At 43.8% G+C, this 25,654-nt stretch overlaps 1 protein-coding gene across 3 annotated transcripts in view; it reads left to right on the top strand.

Moving 5' to 3' along the window:
• The window catches only part of Frmpd3 (FERM and PDZ domain containing 3), a 90,416-nt gene that overhangs the window by 53,398 nt on the left and 11,364 nt on the right, over positions 1-25,654 (top strand). For all 3 annotated transcript variants that reach the window (XM_034485515.2, XM_076918170.1, XM_076918171.1), the window contains 5 exons: positions 2,379-2,515; positions 2,855-2,981; positions 5,088-5,177; positions 7,217-7,396; positions 21,398-21,542. In XM_034485515.2, the coding sequence (XP_034341406.1) occupies positions 2,379-2,515; positions 2,855-2,981; positions 5,088-5,177; positions 7,217-7,396; positions 21,398-21,542 (679 nt within the window). The remainder of the gene's footprint in view (positions 1-2,378; positions 2,516-2,854; positions 2,982-5,087; positions 5,178-7,216; positions 7,397-21,397; positions 21,543-25,654) is intronic.

The raw sequence follows: 25,654 nt of genomic DNA on the forward strand, positions 1-25,654 counted from the left end.
ACCATCTAACCTTCCTACCCATCATATATGATATAGAAGGAGGTCTAGCTTCTCCACGATCTTGTCAACTCTTGGTATAGTCAGTCTTTTTCTTTTATTTTAGTCATTATAATAGTGTATAGTAGTACTTCTTTAAATTTTCTATTTGCACTATCCTAGTACCTAATGGTGTTGGATAATTTTCCATGAGTTCACTTTTTTTTTGCGTATCTTCTGTGATGAAATGTCTGTTCAAATCATTTGCCTGCCTTTTTATTGGCTTATTTGTTTTCTGATTATCAAGTTTTGAGAGTTCTTTATGTATTCTGGAAACAAGTCATTTGTTGGATATGTTATTTGCAATTATTTCTTTCCAGTCTGTGTCTGGCCTTGTTGGTCTCTAAACAGTGTCTTTCACAGAGCAGATGTTTGAATTTTGATGAAGTCAAGTTTGTTAATCTTTTATTTTATGTATAGCGTTTCTAATGTCATATCTAGGAAATATGTGGCCATCCAGTGTATCCGTGTGTACTTGTGTGTGTGTGTGTGTGTGTGTGTGTTGAGGCTCCACTCATTGAAAACCCTATCCTTTCCTCACTGAATTGCCTTCATACCTTTATTCAAAAGCAGTCTATAAGGAATGAAACACCTAAATCTAGTGAGAGAGCAGTTATCTGTGTATCTATTTCCTAGCCTCCATCCCATTCCATTGATCTATTGTCTATCCCTATGCCAACAACACATTCTGTTGATAACTAGAACTTTTTAATATGTCTTCAAATCAAGTAGTGTTTGTCCCAACTTTATTCTTCTTTTTGAAATTTTTTTTCATGCTAGGTCTTCTGCATTTTTCCATGGGAATTACAGAATTGGCTTGTCAATTTTTACTAAAAATCTTAATGTGATTTGCACTGGAATTGTGCAGAAGCTGTAGCTTGATTAAGATAGAGTTGATAGCTTAACAATACGGAGTCTTCCAACCTGTGAGCAAAGTATTTCTACATTGATTGGCGTCTTTAATTTTCCTCAGGAATGTTTTCTACGTTTTTGGTATATAATTTTTCACATATTTTGTCAAGTTTATCTCTAATTATTATTCATTTTGATATCATTAGAAATGATTTTTATTTTTGTTGTTGTCGCTGCTGCTGCTGCTGCTGGTTTTGAAACATAGTTTAATTCTGTAACTCTGGCTGGTCTGTAATTGTTTATCCCATGCTACTGTTGAGCTTGAGATCTGTGTTCCTACCCTGGCCTTCCAAGTACTGGGTTTATAGGTATGAGCCACCATACCCAGCAATAATTTAGATTTGTAATTCAATATCCAGTCATTTTCAGATAGCATATAGAAATACATTTTTATTGTAATTTTATGTCTTGCAACTTTGCTGTACTCAGTGAATCATCTTAGTAAGTTTTTGTAGACTCTACTGGATTTTCTGTATAAATAAACATTAAATGTCAGTTTCCTTCTCACTTACTCCCCTTTTTGGATACAGTCTTGATCTTGACCAGGCCAGCCTAGAACCCACTGTGTAGCCCAGTCTAGCCTTCCAATTCTCATGCCTCAGCCTCCAAATTACTGGATTTACAAGCATGAGCCACCACTCTCATCTGAAGTATCCTTAGTGTGTGTGTGTGTGTGTGTGTGTGTGTTTGTGTGTGTGTGTGTGTGTGTGTGTTTTCCTTTGCTATAGTGATAACATTGTGGTTCCCTAGTCCCATAGCCCATTGTGTTACAACCTCAACCAAAGGACAACCGTGAAGGTAGAGTCATTGATAGCTAGGAGCTAGGGTACTGACCCTTAGAATTTACAACATTGTCATACACTTGACTATCGACTATGAGGTATTCCTTCTAAGCCATATAAGGAATATTGACTCATCAATATTTTTGTCCTCTGGACCTCAAGGAACAGAATGTTTGCTCCAGCCCTGCAATCAGCATCTCACCCCGGGCTTCTGGATCAGAGTCCCACAGAGAGACTCTCTCAGTGTCTTTCTCTCCTTGTTCTCATCTGAACTAGTAGAAGAGCCTGGTGTGGCTCATGATTGAGTACAGGACCCCCAAAAGGTGAGGTGTCTCTTGTAACAGAAGAATAAAAGAGAATGAGCCAGGTCCCACTTGCACAATAACCTGGATTTTTTCTGCCCTCTGTGTCTTGTTATGTGACCTGCCACTAAGAAGTGTCTAATATTTGCTGAACCAAGCAAATAGTGTCCCTGTGACCCAAGGCTTCCCTGCTGTCTCTTCCCCAAGGGGAGTAGCCCCCTCTTTCATATCTATCATGTCTTGCTGGTAGCATGATTCTTTTCTGGGATCCAAAGGCATAGCTGGGGAGCAGTAAGGGGAAGGATGTTTCCTTTAACTGATGGATTTGGTCTGACCTTTCTCACAGAGTCGTAATGATGTTATCCGAGAACGCTTTGGAATGGAACCTAAGCCAGAGATGCTTTTGGGCCTTGCTGCCCTTCACATCTATATCACTGTCTCAGCCACTCGGCCTAGTCAGAAGATCACACTCAAGAATGTGGAGTGAGTTGCAAAAGGGCCCTTCTGGAGGGAACAAATAGCTTGGTGTAAGAAGGTGCAATTGTTGAGCTGTGCTCTGTTTTTTCCAAGTCATAGGCATTCTATGGGGGCAGGAATTTGAGTTCCTGAGGTCTACCCAACCCATCCGTACTTTCGAGCTATAGTTTCTCCTGTGTACAGACGGTCACGGTTTGTCTGTCTTTACCCTTCTTTCTCTTCTTCCTAGTCTCTGTTCCTCAATCTCTGCCTCTCAGAGTTACTCAGATTCTTTCTGACCATCTCTCTCCCTTGATCTCACCTTGTCTCTCTCACTAATCTCTTGATTTTTTTTTCTGTTTTTAGGAAGGAGTGGGGCTTGGAACCCTTTCTTCCCCCCTCCCTCCTTCAGGGCATCAAAGAGAAGAACCTTCGGAAGTCTCTCTCTCAGCAGCTGAAGGCCCACCAAATGCATCCTTCTAGCAGCACCAAGGTACCCAGAGGAAGCCATCGGGCACCATGTTCAAACACTAATGTCCTCAGAGAGGCCCAGGGTGGTACTCTGGGGATCCCCAGCACTCCTGACTCACGTGCACACTCTTTCTTACTTGGGTGCAAGTAAGAATAACGTTATTCTTTCTGACTCAGGTACATATCTGGCTTGGCCAGGGATGGGGAAGTTATAGAAAGGAGTTTACTCCAAATTCAAACTTAGCCCAAATAGGCTTAGCAACACTGCAACACTGCTTGCAACACTGCAAGCCACTGTGTCCTTGAAGCAAGGGATCGATGAGGAAGGTCATTCTTGGGATCTTTCACCAATTAAGTACCAACTGAGCACCTGTCCTGTGGAAGGCATTAGTCCAAGGGATGCACATGTTTTCCATGAGAGTGATTGCACTGTCCCTCCATAGCTTTCTAATCCGCCAGTTCTAGGGGAGGAAATCTGAGGAGATAAAAGCCCAACACAGAGCTGGGGCCACTACTGCACTGTCTTCTGCATTCTAGGACACAGACACGGAAGTCTTTGCCTCTTAAGGGGCTCGTTTTCCCGCCTTCCCTGGCCCTGCTGAGCCTTCTTAGGGTGCTAACACTCCATATGCTTGTGCTTCCAGCCCAAGAGGCTGAAGGATGGTGACAAATACTAGAATCAGCATGCAGATGTAGACAGGAGACACAATCACCCCCATATCTGCCACCCATTCCAGGTTTCTTCAATTACCAACCAGCTTCCCTTTTAAGATGCAAATTTCCCCAGAGAGCTAAGCCATTCCCACCTTACTGTGCATGTATTTAATCAGATTGGTTCCCCCCTACCCCCACCTTGGCTGAGAACACCAGTGCTCACCACCATCTCCATAGCAAAGTGTTTTTTTTTTCTATGCATCCCCAGCGCTCTGCTGAAGAAAGCTTTAGCCCTTGAGTCAGCCATAGTCAAGTAGGGAAATAAAACTCTCATCTGCAACACAAAGCAGCAGGCACTGGCACTCTGGCTGTGTTCAGGAGAGGCAGGTGCCAAGCCCAGGCTAGGAGAGGAAGAACTGGTATATTTAGTGCCAGAGCTGAGACTTGAAAGATGGACAGATAAGAGCTTGTCTAGACGAATTGCTAGAAGCAGTACTAAAAGGAAGACTGCCTTGAGCTGGGAGATCCATCTCTACAGAAGCCCAGAACTGAGAGTCACGGTAGCAGGGAAAAGAACGACAGTTCAGCCTATGCGAAGCTACAGAATATTAGAGACATGGAGCTGGTGAAGGTAGAAACAGGAGGGAGACTAGGGAGATTCGTTCACAGGAGCCAGTTCTTGAAGGGCTTTCTGTACCATAGAAAGAGGTTACATGTAATCCTAGTAGGCAGTTGTGACTCATAGAGGAGTTGAAGCAGGAAGCTGATATGACGAAATTTACTATGTTTTAGGATGCTCCCACTAGCACTAGGTAAAGGTAACTGAGGGAAAGAAACAGAATACCCAAAGCCCCAGCAGAGGAGGGAGTGTCAAAGCAACAGTACAGGGCAGGTGATATGAATAGATCATTCAAGAGAAAATCAGGGGATAAAATAAACATGATTTGGTGACTGGTGGCCCTCAGATGAGAGGACAAAGAGTTCTCTGTCACAGGTTTCTGGCTCAGTTGCCCCAGACAAGCTCAGTTGCTTCCAAAGACCTGGAAGCCCAGCTGAAGAACAGACTTGAGGCTCAAGGGTGCTCAGTATGAAAGCACAGAGTGGGACAGCAAGATTTCATGTGACAGTGTCAATGAGACTCTAAGGATCTTAAGAGAAATACATAGATTAAGTCGATGTCAGAATTTGGGGGAAATGCTAGAATTAATGCAAAACAAATAGAGTCAATTGGTGCTTTAGACACGAGAAGCAAGAGGTCTGACGATGGCTAAGAAAGGCAGGTAGGTAGAATACTGGAGGTGAAAGCTATCCAAATTGGAACTTCCTTCCAGGTTTACCCAGATCATTTCTCATTACTGTGGAGTAGGCTGACGACTGGTACCTGTCATAAAAAGCTGAGACTCCACTTGGAGGATGTAGGCTTTCTTTTCTGGGCTCCTCTGGATTCTCATTACAGGGTGGGTTGTTTCCACAGGGTTCAGCAATTCAAGCAAAGCTCCAGTACCTTCGGATTCTGAATGAACTTCCAACCTTCACCGGTGTTTTATTCAACACTGTAGGCCTGGTCAGTGAGACAGTGGGATGCGGGAGGGGCAAAAAGTATGTGTGTTGCATGGGGTGGGGTTGGGGGAACCAGCTCTTTGTTGGAGGGACAATGTCAGTCAGCTCTCATTTTCAAAGCATCTGTGGATTCAACCAACTGCAAATCAAAAGCAGTCTAAGAAAAAATGTGCTGCTACTGAGCATGTATAGGCATTTTTCTTGTCATTATTCTCTAGACGTAACAGTATAACAACTATTTACACAATATTTGCACTGTGTTAGGCTTTGTAAGTAATCTTGAGGTGATTTTAAATCATACGTTAGAGTCAGGTGTGATGCCGCATGCTTAGAATCTCAGCATTCTAGAGGCTGAAGAACAAGGATTATGAGTTCAAGGTTGAGGCCATTCTGGGATATATAAGACTTTGTCTCAAAAGTACACAAGAATATATGTGCAGATGGTATGCAAATACTATGTCATTTTATAGAAGGAACTAAGCAGCCATGGATTTTAGTATCTACAACAGAGTCCTAAAACCAATCCCCTATAGATGTTAAGGGCCAACTATATCTACTTTCAGTGACCCTTATTCATCCTTTTCTGCCCACTTCCTATATTCTAGATTTTGACAACCCTCTTCTGTAAAGGGCCAGATAGCGGGGTTTTTTTTTCTTTTTTGCCTTTTGTTGATAGAGCAAATGTATCTCTGTAGCAGTCAGTCAGCCTTGCTGTCTTAGCATGAAAACAACTACAGTGTATTAACAAATGGGTGTTGCAATGTGCCAGTAACTAATTAAAGACACAAAAATTTTGAATTTCATAGAATTTTCATGTGTCAAAAATATAGTTCTTTTGACTTCTTTCCAACCTCTTAAAAATGTTTTGAAATTTTATTTTTAGCCACTGGGACATACGAAACAGGTGATAGGGGCCATATTTGGCCCATGGGCCATAGTGTGCCAACCCTTGTTCTGTCTCTTTGCCTTTACATGTATATACATACTTCCACAGTCCCCTAGCCCAGGTTTCCTGAGTGGCCATACTGCCCCCTGCCTACCCAGCACCTGTACTGCACAGCAATGCTCTGGGGCAGGGCTCAGCTGGCACCATCCCTAAGACTGCTCCAGTTGACCCTGGTAAAAAGAAATTCAAATTATCTTACTGATTGGCTCCAGGTACTTGTCATGCTCTGTGGAACACACTGTGGAGCTAGCATGGCATACTGGAGAAAATCTGCTTATTGAATTGCCTATAGGCAGACATAAGAGGTTCCTGGGGTGATGCTAATAGCATGGAGTGGGCCAGCAGAAGGCTCAGGCTTGATGGCTTCAAGGAGTTTGTCAGCTCCATTTAAGGGAATTCAATGTGTCGGACCTAGATGCAGTCATTTGTAGGGGGGGGCGGGGGGGGAATTTTTAGAACACTGAAAGCCCTCTGGCTCCTCCCTTCACACATACCCTCAAATCTCTCTTCCACCATCCTGCCATTGCTCAGATGCCTATTGGTCATTCCTTTGAGTCAAGGTACCTATTAAAGTGTAAATCTGGGGAGACCTTCATTAAGCACCTAAACAACCGTGAATGCCTTAGGACAAGTTGGTGGAGGGTGGGTAAAAGGCAGGCGTAATGCTGCCCAGTCAGGCAAAAGAATGGGTTAGAAGCTTTGGATGGCTTGCAACAACTGTGGAAAGTACCTCCAGGCTTGATAAGAGAAAGTTCTCTTAAAGGCACAAGAATAAAGCATACCTCACCTACCTCACAATTTTGTTAGAGCCAGACCTGATGCAGCTCATTTCACTTACTGCTATAGCTAAGATGTGATTTAGACTGAGGATCTAGAATCCTGTACTAGGGAGGTTCCAGACCATTTTCCCCTCAAGATTACCTTTTAAACCCTGGCACTGAGCCCCCGGTATTTCTTCTCCCTTATTTCCATTCCTCACACACCCCATAAGAACCAACATAACACATATTTTCTCTTTCTCATTGCCTCTTCTGCTACTGGACTTTCCCTCTACTTCTATCTGTGGATGTTGTCTGCCTTGCACTCTTGGGCACTAGGACGAGAAGCAGCCAGCCACCACTCTGCTGGTGGGACCCCGTCATGGCATCAGCCACGTTATTGACCTCAAAACCAACCTCACCACTGTGCTGTCCGAGTTCAGCAAGATCAGCAAGATCCAGCTGTTCCGGGAGAACCAGGGAGTAGCCCGAGTGGAGACCAGCATCATGGATGCCAAGGTGAGCTGTGCTTTGCTGCTTCTCTCCAGAAACAGCCCCAAGGGACAGGGAAAGAGAGTTGGAGCACGTGAAGTGAGGCTCAGAGATTCTAAAGTGGCTTCTCCCTAGGACTCTCTGTCTTCATCTCTCCCTTCTCCATCATCTCAGACTTAGCCCACCTAAGATGGATAGTCAGCATGCCATAGTTACTGTTCTATTGTTGTAATCAAGATACCAGGATGCCATGACCACCAAGACAACTCAAAATAATTCATTTACTTGTGATTTACTGTTTCAGAGGGCTAGAGTCCATGAACATCATGGCATGGAACATGGCATCAGGCAGGCCTGCATGGCACTGGTGCAGTAGCTAAGCACTTACATCTTGAGACACAAGAACAAGGAAGAGAGAGCTAACTGGGAATGGTGTGGGCTTCTGAAACTTCAAAATCCACCCCCTAGTGACACATCTCCTCCAAGAAGGCCTTGCCTTCTAATCCTTCCCAAACAGTCTGTCAATTGGAAATGACCAAGTGTCCAAACATATGAGCTATGGGGACCATTCTCACTCAAACCACCACACGGCACTATGTAGGAAAAATATCAGGTCAACCAGAGAACTGGAGCGCTGCATGCAACCCAAGCCATTGTTTTGCAATAAGTCTTGTCACAGCACACAGATAAATTTGAATTTATGGATATCATGATGCCTTGTGCTTGTAATCACAGTGTTCAAAAGGCTGAAGCAGGAGCATGACCGTCTCCATAGTGATTCCAAGTCCAGCATAGGCTATGTAGCTAGCTCATGTCTCAAATGAAAAAAAAAAAAAAAAAGGAAGAAAATAAAATTCATACAGCTGGGCATGGTGTGGCATACCTGTCTGTATCCATAGCCACTTGGTAGGCCATGAGGAAGATTACATTTCCCAGCATGCTTTGGCTACATAGGGAGTGAATCCATGTCTCAAAATGATTATGGGTGTTCAGTGTATACAGGTGTTTGTGCATATGCAAGTGGAGTCCAGAGGTGTCTTTCTTAATTGCTGTCTGCCTTACTTTTTTGAGATAGGGTCTCTTACTGAACCAAGGACTTGCCTAATCAGCTACACTTGCTGATCAGCCAGCAAGGCCCAGAGACCCTCCTGTCTTTGTCTTCCCAGCGATTGGATTGCAGGTGCATTGCTACTGAACCCTGTTTGTTTATATGGATGCTAGGGATGGAACTTGGGTCCTCATGCTTACACTTAGCTAACTGAGCCATCTCCCCAGCTCTTGAGGCTATCAAGGAAGCTCAATAATGGAGCACTTAATTAGCTTGGCCAGGGCCCTAGGTTCCATCCCTAGCACTGCCAAAGGTAAAAAAGAAAATCACACTCACATGGAACTTCAAGATAAATGGAGCAGCCTTAGAGAATCTGACCCCCCTAGACCCTGCCTGTCTGCTTCAGAAATTAAAGAAGTGAATGCCTTAACCCACCTCCGTCCATCCCACATGTATACTGATTGGGGGAACAGCCACTTTGAGCTATGGACGAGAGGTGTCTCAGCATGGACTTAGGGGGTCTGGGGAGTGGAGGAACAATCAAAGCCAACTTCCTGTTTCATTTCCCAACCCCCAGCGCTCTTAGAGCCTCAGCATTTTCCCCATAGATGGAGACTTTCAGACTGACAAGCAGTTGTTGCCGCCTCTGCAAGTCTGGCAGCAATGGTCAGCTACCCCCTCCACAGCTCTCCTGTTTGAATACAGTGACCTGACCGTTGTGGGCAGGGGGCAGGCCTGCCTGCCAGCTGGCAAAGGCACTAAGGAGGAGGGACAGCTTTCCCTTCTTAAAGGATTTCCCAGGAGGACATGTTGTTAACAGATTAAGAGGTGGAGTGTTTGCTGTTTCTAAAAAGAACCAATCATTTATTTTGGTATTTGTAAAAACCCAGGAAGCTTTAATATGTTAATTTTTCCACCTGTGATTCACAGTATTCCCATTGGTTTGAGAACCTGCCTGGTACTGATGTTTAATTGGCTTGTGGCCACTTTCCCAACCATTTGCTTGCTATTCTCCTCAGATGTTGTTGGGTAAAACGCTAGATGAACTGGTAAGGAAAACGGAGGAGAGACAGGGCCTGCAGGGGAGTATGGCTCAGAGAGATATAGGAGGGGGTTAGAACAGAGGTTGGTTTGGGGATTTTTTTGCTTTTGTTTTTTTTTTCAGCTTTCAATATTCTGTGAGTGAATTTTCCACATCAGTAGCACAATAGAAATTCCATAAGAGGTTTTTAAAAATAAAGACACCTTGGCCCTACTCCGAAAATTACCATTTTTTTTAAAGACAGAGTTTTTCTGTAGACCAGGCTGGCCTCGAACTCACAGAGAGTTCTGGGATTAAAGACATACGTGCATTACCACTGCTCAGCAAACCCTGATTTCATTGGGTTTCAGAATTTATTTAATTTTTCATTTTCTCTAAATGATTTTGTAATGTAATTAATTTAAGTGAGCATACCTGTATGACTAGAGGCCTGTGGGAAAAGAGGCTGAATCAGGGTCAGTATGTATCTCCTGAGTGAAGAGCAATCTGCTTATATGGGGTGATCCACCCATACCAGTGAAAATGAATGAACATTTCAGAGAAATTACATTCTTATCAGGGTGGCTGGAATCACAAGGACACATGACCCAACTTGATATAGCATTGGAACCTACATAACTCTGGAATCACATGAGGTTCACTCTCAGGGAACACACACGTGCTCGAGCGCGCACACACACACACACACACACACACACACAAACTAAAATAAATCTCTTTCTTAAAAAGAAGTATGAAGTAAATGTCACAGATAAATGTGGTATGAAATATGGGATGAAAAGAACAAGAAGGAGTTAACAAGAACTAGCTTCCTCGAGAGGGTGTTTTAAGCTGGATCTTGAAGTGATAGGCATGAATTAGCAGAGAGAAGTGGGATGTGTTCAAAGGCAAGGAGCAAGCACGGAAATAAGCAAGCCATATGTGCAGGTCGATAAGCATAGTTGCTTGGCTGGAGAGGAAAATAAGGAAAGATGAGATTGGAGCGATTAAGGGCGGGCAGAGCAAAAGCCTCCCAGGCCAGTTTGAGGAATTTAGATTCAATGTGGTTGATTAGTAGGAAAGCACTGTAGGTCCTTGAACAGAGGGGTAACAGAATGAAGGCTGATTTGGACCAGCATGAAAGATGGGCGGAAGCAAGGCAACCGTCAGGCCAAGGCACAGATGTGAAACGTGTGATGGGCATGGGTGGTCCCCTCCTTTGTTGCACACAATGCGTGTGTTTTCTTATTCCCAGCCCTACTGCCTACTGCACACATATCCAGTGTGCATGAAAGAACAGTGTTTCAGTGTAAAGAACTCCAACAGATCATGACTAGGTGGTGAGATAACACTACCTTTTGGGGTAAATCGAAGATTGTACTGAGTAGGTAGACAGGGCTAAAAGGTGTCAGTTTAGGAGTAAGCTGTGAGCAATGGTCAGGTAGATGGTATGAGTGCTCAAAGGTGTAAATCCAAGTGATAATTGCTTCAGGTCTACCGTATTAGGAACAACTAACATAATGCAAAAGAAAACTTGAGGAAAATTATCCACTAGGTGTCATCATTGTTATAAGTTGTAATAGGATTTACCACGTACAATAGGTAGAATAATCCCCTCCTAAATATGTCTATTCTATAATCCTCCAAACCTGTGAATATGCTATGACAGAATGGAATAAGAAGTGCCGATGCAATTAAGATTGCTAATCGGCTGACCTTATTAAAATAGGGAGATTAGCATGAATTAGTCAAGTGGGACTAATGTAGTCAATAGAGTTGGTCTATGTGAGAGAATCTGGAGAGAAAGTTGGAGAGATGTAATGAGATGACTCATCTCACCCTTGCTGGCCTTAATTAGGGGAAAAGCCAAGGACCAAGGAGTGTTGGGTAACTTCCAGGACCAGGGAAGGTAAGGAAATAGATTCAACTCTAGACCACCAAAAGTGACACTGACAGCCTTGCACTTGAATTTTAACCCAGTAACACTTGTATCAGACCTCTGACCTCCAAGACTTTAAAGGAATAGATGTATATTATTTAAGCTACTAAATTTGGAGTCATGTGTTATAGCAACAATAAGAAAATTAATGGCACAAAAGTTTTAAAATAGCAAGTACTCCTTACATCTTTCTTTTTCCTTCCTTTCCTTCCTTTAGTTTCCTTTTGAGACAGGGTCTCCCTCGGTCTGGTCTCAAACTTGCTATATAGCTGAGATAACAAGAAGCCCATGACGTGATGATTTTCCTCCCTCTGCCTCCCAAGTGCTATGATTACAGGTGTGTGTGCAGTTTATGTGCCACCACACCCAGGGTCTTGTATATGGTAGGCAAGCTATGTATGCACTCTACAAACTGAGCTACATTCCCAGCTTTCATATGATATCATAAAGATATTATTTGATTGTTAAGCATGCCATTCAGTGCCAGCTTTTGTTACCAAAAAGCATCAGTGATGTCTGCTATGTGGGTTACTAATCCATGCTCTAAAAAAAATGGGCACAACAATATTCAGTCCTTTTGCACATGCACATGAATGATGAATGACAGCATCACACTAATAGCTTGGCTGGAGTGTAGATACCTCAGGAATTAACAAATGCACCGGTTAGAGTTTAAAAGAAGAGATTGCATTTGTGCATGAGGATGGATACGTAGAATCCAACTGAGCACTTAGGAGGCTATGATGCAGGTGGATCAGGAGTTTAAGGCCAGCCTGGGTTATATAGGGAGATCCTAGCTCAAAAGGAAGGAAGGAGAGCAAGTGAGATGGTTCAGCAGGTAAAGTAGCTTTCTGCCCAGTCCTGGGGACCTGAATTTAATCCCCAGATCAGACACAATGGAAAAAGAAAACAAACTTCTATAAGCTGTCCTCTGACCCCCACACTCATGCCCTAGCACACACAGAGAATCATATACATACAGAATCAATGAGTGTAAAATAAACAAGAGAGCAGCTGGTTGTAAGATCGGTACACTACTGCCCATGAAACATCAATCACACGTCTATTTCAGCTGCCTGAATTTCCTTAGCAGAGGAGATAGAAGTAAGAAATCAAACTTGGCCCATTTCCTTCTAGATATCCCACTCGAGATATTCTGGAAGGGTCTGCTAAAACAGATTTTTTTCACTTGAAGCAGTACTTCCCATCATCCATGACTAATCGTAAGAATCATGCCCAAAGATTTTGGGTTTGGGTTTGGGCTTGAAACAGGGTCTCATGTAATCCACACTGGCCACAAAGGATGACCTTGAACTTCTAATCCTACTTCCTCTACCCTCCCAAATGATGGGATCACAGGCATGCCTTTCTCCCCAACATGTGGTTCATCTGTAAACATTTAAAATCTCTGACTACTCCTGCTGTTCCTCCCAGACCATTTAAGTTGGCATTGCTAGAGGTGGATGCAGGGATAGCTAAGTCTTTCTAGGCTCCTGGGTGACTCTGCTGTACAGCTAGCTTGGGAACCACTGCTTCACAATGATACTCTGCCTCGCCCAAAGTTGTCTGGCTATGCCCAATTAGCCTTCCCTAGTGTTATGGAGGAAAGAACTCAAATGGACTGGTCTCCTGAGGGACCAGTCAAGGACCCCCATCTGGTACCCTTGCCTCTCCAGGTCTTGGCTTCCCATCCTTTTTTCTCTTGTCAGAGTTGCTGGAGTGAGTCAATTCTATACCAGGGCACCCCAGGAAGGAGATACAGCTGGGGCATGTCAAATTAATCCCTGCTGTAGCTTCTCCTGGCTGCCTAATACCTTAAACTCCATTCTCCTTATCTCATTTTCCACTTGAAGATGTCCTGAGCATATTTAGTTACAGCTTTCACTCAGCTTCCTTGTTCATAGTAGAGAGAACATGAGGTAGTGTTCACATATTGTTCTTCCAGAGACAACAAACTGAAACAGACACCTCTGGGCCATTACCACACTCCATTACTATAGAAGCACATAAGGTCAAAAAGGAAACAATCAAAGGAATGTCCCATGGGCTCTATTGTGGCCCAGCATGTCTCCACTTCTCCTGCTTTAGCTTTATTGCTCTAGTGTTTTCTGTATGGACAAGTGTTACATGAGGCATCATGATCATTGAAATCCTATTTAAGGTAAAATGGTTGTTTTCAAACTTTTCTGAAACCTATCTAATCTCTGCTCACTGTCCTTTACTTCATTTTTTTTTTTTTTTTACAAACATCTGTCTTTTTAAAAAAAGATTTATTTTGAATACAGCATTCTGCCTGCATGTATGCCTGTTGACCAGAAGAGGGCACCAGATCTCATTATAGATGGTTATGAGCTACCATGTGGTTTTTGGGAATTGAACTCAGGACCTCTGAAAGAGCAGCTGGTGCTCTTAACCTCTGAGCCATCTCTCCAGCAACCCTTAATTCAATTTTTACCTGTTGGCAAAAGCTCACTGTGTTCCTTTTACGAACCATGCTCAACCCACGGTGGGGCCCAGTTGGATATTTGGAAGAAAAGCTACTGGTGGGATGGGCATTGCTTCTCTAGCCACCTATTGATGTGCTTGGCCTTCTTAAAGCACAGGATGTTGCCCTCTTGCTGTTTTATTGATGATACTGGACTGCCTGGGAGTAAGGAGAATCTAAAGAGAAATCAGTTAAGCTAATTAGTCAGACTCCAGTCAGTAATTCTGTCTATAGTCAGCCAATCCACCAACCAAGTAACTAAGAAAGAAAGAAAGAAAGAAAGAAAGAAAGAAAGAAAGAAAGAAAGAAAGAAAGAAAGAAAGAAAGAAAGAAAGAAAGCTGTAAGGCTGTAAGGCTGTCTGGCATTCTTGCAGCCAGTTTGTCAGCCAGGGTCAGCAAACCCATCAGTTTATCCATCCATCAATCAGCCACTCATCCTGGGAAAAATAATCCTATATTCTAATTGTCAGCCAAAGTCATTTCCTAAAAGAAGCTTCTTTCAGCTTCTGAAACCAAATGCCACATATGCACATATTCATGCCCACCCCACATTGCTCTAGGACAATCTGTTCTGGTAGCTTTGTAATTTCCCTTCACAGTTCTTATCACTCCTTGTGGTCATATTTATTTTGGAGATTATTTGATGTATGATTTATTGCCAGTTACATCATAAGCTTCACAAAGGCAGGGACCTGGTTGTTCTATTCTGGAATGAGTGGCTATTGCTGGCAGTTGATCTTGTTCTTCAGGAGGTGGCTCAATGTGTCATGGCTTGCTGGGTGGACAGGACAAAACACAGGTACATTTTAGCTAGAGAGAGCAGCACAGGTTAAGGTATGAAAGAGATGCCATTGTTTGAATTTAAGGTGAGAGGCAGTGATATGGGGAGAGGGTATAAGCCAATCTAAGTCACATGTAGTTGAAGATGTAGGATCCATGTAGTAGGAAGATGTAGGTCCAGATCCTGTTGTAAGGTAGTTGGATGTCATCATTATTGACTGTGTTAAGTTACAATAAGAGTTGTACATTAGAAAGATCCCTTAGGTAGTAAGAAGGAAGTGAGATAGGAAGACACTAGAGGCAGATAAAGCCAATTAGGGGGGTACTGGAGATCCTTTACTTACCATACCAACCTCTTCCAGACTATGAGGTGACAAAACACACCTACAGATGAGGCATAAATACACACAGATGAGGCAACTTGAGACCAGAGACACAAGGCAAGGCTGAGAGCCTGCCTTTCCCCTCCCCCTTTTTCTCAGCATCATCACATACCTTGAGAAGTATGAAGTCAGTGGGGCCCTAAAATAAAGCCATAGCAGTGGGAATTGCCATGATGTTCATGAATGCTCTGAGCAAACCTACTGACTCTTGTGTCCTCCCAGTAATGATGACAGCAGCTGTCAGCATCCAAACCTCTACAAGTCTTTCTGGCTCCCCTGCCCCATTCTACCTTTTTCCCCTGTCTTATCTAAGACTGACCTTTCTGTTGTGGTCCAGAAGTTTCCATTAACTGAAGGTACAAGCATCACCGGAGTCCCTTCCTAATAATGATTGGAAAACATCAATTAATTAATTATTAATTTACATCCCAAATGCTGCCCCCTCTCCTGGTCCCCCCTCACAGAGTCCCTCCCCCACCCCATTCCATTCAAGTATGAGAGGGTAGGCCCTTCCTGGGTATCACCCCACCCTGGCTCATCAAGTCTCTGCAGGATTAGGCACATCTGCTCCCACTGAGGTAGGACAGGGCAGCCCTCTGTTACATATGTGCCAGGAGCCTCTGTCCAGCCACTGTATACTCACTGTATGTTGGTGGTTCAGTCTCTAGGAGCTCCCAAGGGTCCAGGTTAATTGACTCTGTTGATCTTCCTGTGGGGTTTCTATCCCCTTCAGGGCCCACAATCCTTCCTCCTATTCTATAAATGAGTCTGTGACTTATGTCCCTACCAATGTCTGGCTGTGGCTATCTGCATCTGTTTCATTCAGCTAAACTAGGTTTCTGTCTGTAAGCATAACAAAGTATCATTAATAGTGTCAGGAATTGGAGCCATCCGTGGGATGGGTCTCAAGGTGGGCCAGTTATTGGTTGGCCATTCCTTCAGTCTCTGCTTTATCTTTGTGCCTGCATTTCTTGAAGACTGGACAAATTTTAGGTAGAACATTTCGTGGATGGGTTGGTGTCCTTATTCCTCCACTGCAGGTCCTTCCTGGCTAAAGGAGGTGGCCTCTCCAGGTTCCATGTCCCCACTTTTGGGCATCTCTGCTAAGGTCACCCACACTGACTCCTGGGAGCTTCCCCATCTCAGGTGTCAGGAAGTACCTAGAGATTCCTCCCACATCCTCACTCCCAGCAGCTGCAGATTTCTATTCATTTTCCAGGTCCTTTGGCCCTCTCTCCTGTCTCTCCCCATACCTGACCCTGAACCCCCATAATCTTCTCCCCAACCCCTCTCTTACCCTGCCCTGCTCCCTCCCCCCAACTGTGACTGTTTTATTCCCTCTTCTAAGAGAGATTCAAGAATCCTCCCTTGTGCCTTGCTTCTTGTTTAGCTTCTTTGGGTCTGAGTGTAGCATGGTTATTCTATACTTTATGGCTAATATCCACTTATAAGTGAGTACATACCATGCATGTCCTTTTGGGTCTGGGTTACCTCACCCAGGATAATATTTTCTAATTGACTGGATAACATTTAACCCGTGGTTCCTCTCATGAGAAAAGAGCCATTTCTCGTAGATGTATATAGACTATTCCTTTTTCCGCCCCATGGTATTTCGTGAATTTAATAGAAGCATCATTAGTCATTAACTTGCTCCTTCAGTGACAGTACAAATGCTTAACTATGACAAACATTGGAACTGGATATTCAAAAACTATTTAATGAATGAAGCTGGATGTGGTAGCACTCTAGAGGCTGGGGCTGGAGGATTGCTCCAGCATGGGCTACATAATACAGGCCAAGCTAGACTACAAGATGAGACCTTGTCTCAAAAAAAGGTATTTGACTCATGACATTATATGTGTTTTGAGAAAGGATAAAAGCTGGGGGGTAGAGGTTAAATGAAACACTGATTCGGAAACCCCAACACAGAGATAAAAGCTGATCCACCATGGGGAGAATCAAGGATTATAGATGAAGCCTGCAGCCTACAGAAGGTAGAAAGCTGTGGGTCCCTGTTCCGGAGGGCTTCCCACGAAGATCTCTGGCCCGGCCAGGTGCAGGATGTAAGCCAAGGGAATAGAGTGCAAACAGGGAGGGGGGATCGCCTCCGCTGCCTCCGCTGCCTCCGCTGCTGCCTCTGCCTGGGTCTCCACTGTTGCCACCCAGTTACTCCCAGGTGCTGCACCTATCTCTCTGCGCTGAGCCTGTCTGGGCCGGGCAGGTGAGAAGCGGCTAGCTAGCAAGGAAGGGAGGGTTCTGAAGGCCCTCCGGGAGAGCAGATCTCTTCCTAAGTGTTACAACTTCTCAGACAAAGGGATGATTCTCGCACACCTTTACTTCTCCCAAATAGGGTTCTTATATACAGTTTTGGGGTGGGTTAGGGTCTAACAGCAGATAACCCTGAGCTTGGAGATACCTCATCTACATGTGGGAGAGCCTGGGGCACTGTTCCTATGTGACTGATGGCCATAAACCTCTCTGTGGGAGGGGCTGTGGAGGGCCGAAGCTAAGTGAAAGGAACCAGGGGCCCAGGAGTAAGGCCATCCCATTAGGGTCTGGGGTTTGAGGCCTGTGCTCGACCAGGTACCCAGCTACCTCTCACAGCCCACCGCCCCACAGAAAGCTACACAAGAAAAGCCAGCTAAAGAGCAATACAGACTGGACTGGAAAGATGCTTCAGTGGTTAAGTGCACTGGCTGCTCTTCCAAAGGACCTGAGTTCATTTCCCAGCACCTGTATCAAGCAGCCCATGACCACCTGTAATTTTAGCTCCATCTATTGTGGCTTCCCCAAACACCTGCACAAATGAGTGAATGCTATCATGCAAACATATAGATATAATTTTTAAAAAAAACAAAGACCAATGCAAAACCAGCCAGGAATCACAGAACCAGAGTGCAGTGTCACCTCACAGAAACAGATGTCAGAAGACTGTCAAAAGCAAAGGGTAGTCACTGTAGACAAGAGGTTCCTGAGAAACTGAAGGGGAAGAAATATAAGTTCCAGGCTAACCTAGGCTACATAGTGAAATCTTCTCTCAAAACCAACCCAACAAAAAATATACCATGCTCACAAATGGTTGTGCATGCCTATATCGCCTATATTGGGAATCTGAAGTATCTAAATCCTCTGCCTTTGGCTGTTACCATCACCTTGGGAACAGTTATGACTCCAGACTGCCAGGATTTTGAGGCTAGCCTCGGCTACATAACAAAACAGTGTCTCAAACACACAAAAGGTAGCAAGTTAAGAGGTGTGCTGAATAGAACAAACTATGCCCTATAAGCTGACTTTAACCCACCACCTGCCTCTACAAATATTTATTATAACACAATCATAGCCATGTGTTTAGTTTACAGATTATCTGTGGATGGCTATTTTTGTAGCCTGTAATTTCAACTCCACCACACTATGTAGGCAGCGCTGTTTCAACAAAACCTGAGTGACCTGTAAGAACTAAAATATTTTTACTCTAACCCTGAAGTAGGGCATGGTAGTGGAAGCCTGTAATCCTAATATTTAGGAGGCTGAGGTAGGTAAGAAGGTCTCAATTCAGAAGCAAGCTTGAGTTATGATCTTGCATCAGCAATACATACAATGGCTAGAGACATGGCTCAGAAATTAAGAGCTCTAGCTGCTCTTCCAGAAGATACAGGTTTGATTCTCAGTACCCACATGACAGCTTAAAATCAATTCATAACTTCGTAAACTCCAGTTCGTGGGGATCCAATGCCTTCTTCTGGTCTCCAAGGACACCAGACAAACAGGTTATGCACAGACATGCATGCAGGCAAAACAATCATACACATAAAATAAAGGAAACATTTTTTTAAAAATCAGTAAATAAAACATACAAACAAGTGCAGATCTCTGGTCTGAACGAACTAGCATATATTCAACTCAACTCACATATTGAGTCCCTGAGAACTAGCAAAGAGAACTGATCAGACTTCAGCCACCAGATGAACTAGTCTGGAGTCAGAACTGTTCCTAAGGTGATGGTAACAGCCAAAGGCAGAGGATTTAGTTGTTGCTTGGTTTTTTTTTTTTTTTTTTTTTGAATGCTCACGAAGGCCCTTCTTTTTTTTTTTACTAGTAAGATCCTAATCATTTTTCTCCTGGACTGCTTCAGTCACCTCCTAACTGAGAAAGGATGCTCCCTCTTCATTTGAGGGGGGGCTTTTATTTTGTGGTGCTGGAAATCAAACCTAGGGCCTCACTCATGTTAGGCAAGCATACCACCACTGAGCCACATCCCCTGTTTGAAACAGGCTTTACTGCAGGCCAGGCTATTCTCCAATTGACTAGGCAGCCAAGGTAACCTTGAACTCCTGATCTTCCTGCCTTCAACTCCAAGCACTAGTATGATGGGCATGTGCTACACCTCACCCTGCTTTCTAAGTAAAGTTCTCTAGTAACCAGCCCCAAGGTCATAGCTCCTCATAGTCCATGGCTCCCTTCTCAACCAGTCTGCACAAATTATCTCACTTCGATTTGTTCCCACTTACCCAAGTAACACTTTAAAAATGGTAGAGGAAATCTTTAAAAGGTTGCTGTTTTGTTTATCATTGTAGGAATCTCTGAAACAGTTAAAGCAGTTAACTTGAGGATCAGTCAACAGAGTGTGATAATATTTCCCATCCCAACGTGGATTTAAAAACAGCAACAATTGGGAGTAGCTCGATAGTAAAGTGCTTGCCCAGAGTGCACTAAGTCCTACATTCCATTTCTAGCACTGAAAAAGAAATAACAAGCACCTTGTTGATAGGAGATTTTCTGTAAAATGTGGATCATTGGGGCCAAATGAATTTGGAATACTAAAATCATCTTTGACATTGCATGGAGTATAATAGTTAATATATCATAGGATCTGTAATTCCCATACAAAGTTATCTGCATAGCTTGTTTAACCTACCACCCTTAACTCCAGACCAAGGAAGTTCTTTTAAGAAACACCAATAAACAGCAGAGCAGTGATGGGACACACATTTAATCACAGTACTGGGGTTGGGGGGTAGAGACAGATGGATCTGAGTTCAAGGCCAGCCTGGTCTGCATAGTAAGTTCGAGGACAGCCGGTGTTACACAGAGAAAACTTGTCGAGAGAGAGAGAGAGAGAGAGAGAGAGAGAGAGAGAGAGAGAGAGAAGACAGACAGATAGACAGAGTGGCAGAGAGAGCAATACAAAAGGAACAAAAAAGAAACACCAACAAGGGACTGGAGAAATGGTTAAGAGCACTGGCTGCTCTTTTATTGATTCTAACTCAATTCCCAGAACTCACATAGGGACTCACAACTGTCTATAATAGGACCTGACGCCCTCTTCTGGTGTGCAGAAAACAATGCAGAGGAAGCATCCATATACATGCATAAATATTGTTTTTTTTTTTTAAGAAACATCAATAAATTGGCACAGTGACTCATGCATGTACTTTTAAAGGAAGTACAGAAGGATTTTAAATGAAGACAGGAGAATTGCTAAGCGTCTGAGGCCAACCTGGGGTTATAAAGTCTCTGACTCAGACTCTGTTGCCTGCCTTTGGATATTCCAGGGTGGGTTTGTATTCAGCAAGGGCCTCCCCTTCTTCATGGAATGGGAGAGGGGTGGGGGTGGAACTGGGAGAAAAGGAAGGAGGGGGCATCAATTAGTATGTAAAGTGGATAAATTAAGTAATGAATGAAAAAAAGAGACAAAATAGGTATACTTTACCTATTTTTTACCTAATTTACTTAATTCCAGGCTATCCAGAGGTACAAAGTGAGAATTCTGTGTCAAAAGAAAAAAAATCAGTGGCCATTTCCAGGCCACTTTGGAAAATACAGAAAACAGGGAAGAGATCAGGAAAGTCCAAACAGGGCTTAAACCAGAAAAGTCACAGGACTCCATTCTGGAGAGTGTTGTATCCAGGGAGTTCATTTGGGTGTTGTCAGGACATATGGAGAGGAGCAAAGGATACTTGATGCAGCCAAGGTGCTTACATTCAAGGATATTCCAGGCCATCCCTCAGCCTAGCCTAGATTTGCAGCTTCATCCCCCACTCTCCCAGCTGGCCCACACATCTGCTGAGCTCTGACAAATGCAAATACAGCCACAGAGCAGTCACATGATGTTACATAATTTTAGTCTCTTTCAGTAAAGGTGGTTCAGTAAATGCGTGAGTAAAGGTTTATTTAATGGTGATACCTAGAGAAGCATTTACTACAGAGAGATACCCACATCAGAGGAAACTGCCTGGCCACGGACCTCGAGTAGGGTTTGGAATGTGTGGTTTAGGTAACTACTCAACATGTCTTTTCTTTGTTACTCTCCTCTCAAAAATGTTTCCCTCCCACCTTCTCATGTCTTTATGTTTTGAACCATCTCTTCCACAGCCTCTGGTGCTGTTGATGGAGTGGCCTGAAGCCACCAACTTTGCCTGCCTGATTGCGGGGTACTGCCGCCTTCTGCTGGATTCTAGGAAGATGGTCTTCTCCAGGCCTGCTAGCCAGCCTCTTCCACCTCCAATGATAAAGGCAGGTAGGGCTCAGCCTCGGTTTTTTTTGGTTTGTGTGTGTGTGTGTGTGTGTGTGTGTGTGTGTGTGTGTGTGTGAGTCCTTCTGGACCCTGAAGTCATAGAAAAAGGGGCTCCACTGCCCTAGTGCTTAGCTTGTGCCAGCAGCACCAGCCTGTTTGGCAACAGCCAGAACTGTAACACACACGCTATGGACACACCTCACTGGCAAACACATAGAGCATTCACATGTCCCGGTTCCACAAAAGATGCTTGTGACAACACACTATGGTTGAGTCAGTGGATATGTGTAAGATGGAAGTTAACAATCACATGATAGAGCCAATTAAAGAATTGCACTGGCCAGGCATGATAGCACGCACTTGTAATGGCACAGGATTGCAATGCCAGCTACCAAGGAGGTAGAGGCAGAAAGAGTTCAAGGCCAGCCAAGGCTACATAAAAAAAACAAAAGCTTTTCTTGAGAAGGATTATAATGACTCTAAGGCAGAGCTTTGGTAATCTAGGAGAGAATTCTGTCTGCTCTGGCTTTGGTGAAGTAAGGTTGAAAACTAAAATAAGACTTCTTTTTGTTTGTCACATTCAGGATTGACAGAGTGTCTGAAATTTGACTGTCACTGAAGGCTGTGGGTGGGGAGAGACTGAGCATGCCCAAAAGAAGGCCTGAAAATAGATGGGAGAGACCTGTAAAGAGCAAATGCAGCCTCCACTTAGGCTACTTAGTATGTGGCTACTTCTAAGAGACATTCTGGTGATGATATAAACAGAGGCCTTTGGGGGAAAAAAGCTGTCCAGCCTGGGTGCTCCTGACCAGAGGGTGCAGAGGGTGACAAAGAACTGGATTCTTCAAGTGGTAGTCCTCAGGCTCACCTATGCACAGGAAGTCTTCCTAACCCCAAAGCATCACAGACACAATGGGAGCAACACCCAGGATTCACCCTTGTCATAAACTGAACACTTAACCCACTTGCCCTTGCCACTTAATGATATTATTAAACCTGCAAGACTTTCTTTCTTGGCTTCAGGTCACTGCACCTGATGGAGACTATGCTACCTAAGAGCAGAAACACATTCCTGGCAGATGACCCAGCCCTTAGAAAGCTGAGTATCACCCATTTTAAACATTGTTCTTTATCACAAACAAGTCAATCACATGCACAGCAGGCCCAACTTTTGACCTCACATCACTGTTCACAGCAATCAAAAGGCAATTTATCCCGTGCAGATTCAAGAAAGGATTGGTGGTCCCAAAGGAAGGGATGTCCACATAGTAGATGAAAGGAACTGAATTGGAACAGGAAGACACTAGGGGGTGAGAGTTTGCATGGCTCCAGATGACTAACTCAAAGAGGCAGCTGTGCTTTGCAAACTTACAGATGGTCAAATGTTGGAAAAAACCATTGTTAGCATTCTCAGTGTCACCTGTGGTCCTCTTCCGGCTAATCACATCCAAGTAAATTGTACTTCTTACTGAGCACAGAGGGGGGCTATGAGGAGGAGGGAGAAAAGGAGAAGGCAGAAGGACGAAACTGGAGCCAGTCAAGGAACAGGTGGGACAGTGAGAGCTATTTGGGAGTCCCACTTTGAGGAAGCAGTAGGCATGGTTACATAGTCCTGCTCTGTGGGACAATTATCTGCCATGCCATCAACACCCTAGCCAGTGCTGGTTGCAAGTATCCCCCTTACTATGGAGACTGTGGCATGGAGCCCAAGACACGGGTTGTATGTGTTCCTGGAGCCTCACTGAACAGCCTCCATGTGGCTCCCCTGTTGCTTTTTCAAAGTTAGGTCTGCTTTATTAGATTCTCTTGAAACTAGGCATGACTTTCACATCCTGTTTCCAAGGCTCCAGTCCCCAAGAGGCTCCTTGCACACCTGCAGAGTGGCAGAAGCTCAGGGTCCCCCTAGCAAATGGGTCTCTGTCTCCATTTAGCAGACAAGTAGACCACTGTCGTGTCACTGCCGTTTACACGGCATTTCCTTAAAATAGAGACAATCAGCTCAGAGGCAGAAGCAACTAGAAAAAAAGTCTCTGGTTCTCTTTCCTCTTCTGACCAGAAACATACGAACTTGAGTTTGATATTACCTCCATGTAGGCTGGTTAGGTGTTTGGGGGCCATTTCGTGGCCTTCTGAACTGCTGGGTGCCAGACTGACCAGCAGTCCATGACAGAAAGTTCTTGCTGTGTAAGGTAGCCCTTCTGCTTGGCCAAAACTCAGCAACGTGCTGGGCTGATAAACACATCTTTTCTCAAGCCTCCTAAGAATAGAAGAGAGCCAACGAGCCAACGAAGAGGCATCAGCCCTAGTTACAGTGGATTACCAGTGCTTCCCTGCCCTTGAAGACCTTTAGAGTCACCATCCAAAGCTGAGATGACTTTCCTCCATCAGATCTCATTTTCATTCTAGAACAGAAGCTCCAGTCCTTTAGCTAAATTCATAATAGACCGGCATCTAGCCATTCTGGGCACACAGGCACCTTCATCTCAGCTTCTTGGAAGGTTGGAACACAAAGATTGCAAGTTCAAGATCTGTCTTGACACCAGGGCTATAGAGAAAAGAGGTCTTGCTCACACCCAGGTTTTTCTCAGGGACCAAAGCCCCAATCCACTCCAGCCATGATCTCCATGGAAAGGAAGAAATCTGGCCAGGGCTATATTTTTTGCCTCACAGAAGCTGTTGCCTACCAACTAGCCCAACTCAGTGCTTAGCCTACCAGGCCAAAATGATGCTGTTAACCAAGCAAGAATGGAAGGAGAACCATGTCTTGCAAACCTGAAAAAAACAGGAAAATAGGAGGATGGGAGGGAAGGAAGCCTTTCCCTCACAGTATTTCACCAAAGCAAGTATTTCACTTTATTCACTAAACAGATATTTCTCAAGGACCCATCATGACAGACACTGGCAATACAGCTGGGCATAGCAGTTATGATTCTTATGGTGATTGCCTTCATACAGCTTACAGTCTAGTGGGGAAAATATGGACAGATAATTTCAGGATGATGCCAGTAAAGTAGCTTGTCATTAGCATGGAGAAAGTGCAGCAGTCATAATAGCACTTGCATTCAAGAAGCAAAAATACACTGAGGTTGCAAGAAAGCCATAGGCAGGGCCAGCAAGATGGCTCAATAAGTACAGGTACGTGCCACCAAGCTTGAAGACCTAAGTCAAACCCCCCAGGACTCACATAGTGGAAGGAGAGAGCCAACTCTCACTATGCACATGATGATATCTATATACCTACATGAATGCACACATGTACACACAAAGACAGACAGACAGACATTCACATGTACACACACATACACACACACACACACACACACACACACACACACGTGATAAGTAGCGGAAAGAGATAAGGACAGGAGAGGAAGACAGGAAGAAAGATCCAGAAGCAGCTGCAATTTCTCCCCAGCCATGAGCTTCCTGTATCTGCTGGGTAACCCAAGAAAATAAGGCTTTGGAGATCCCATTTAGGGTCTCAGTTAGAGAAAATCTATGTATTCTAACATGTTTAGAAATAGTTTGCTGTGCTGAACAGAATATTCTTATTTTATATACATATATACGTATATGCAGACTTTACCAGTTTTCGCGTACATATAAGCCAACAAGCTGAGTTCAGTGATTCATGTCTATAATCACAGCACCAAGGAGGCTAATATAGGAAGATTACACATTCAAGACCAGCCTAAGCTACAAAATAAGATCCTGTCCCCACCCCCAAAAGCACCCAGCAACAAGTTAGACTGAGCATAGCACTCTTTTTTTATGATTCAGAAAGACTATGAAGTTCTCACAGGGCTTCTATATCATGTTAATGAACAATTAACGCAACACTATAAAAATATACCAGGGTCGTTCATGTTATATATCATATAGAAATATATTATTCCTTTTAATTATTATATAATATGCTACTGTATAGAATACAGTTCATCTCTTGACAGGCATTAGTGTTGTCTTTACCTTTAAGCTTATTATGAATAATGATGTTAAACATTCATGTCCCATTTTAGGGGGATTTTTGTAGATTTTTATTTCTTTTCATTTATGAGTCTAGGTGTAGAGCAGTCAGTCAAATGATAGCTATGTTGAATCTATGTAGAGGAACT

This window comes from Arvicanthis niloticus, chromosome X (genome assembly GCF_011762505.2).
Source record: "Arvicanthis niloticus isolate mArvNil1 chromosome X, mArvNil1.pat.X, whole genome shotgun sequence".
In the NCBI taxonomy this organism is placed as follows: Eukaryota; Metazoa; Chordata; class Mammalia; order Rodentia; family Muridae; genus Arvicanthis; species Arvicanthis niloticus.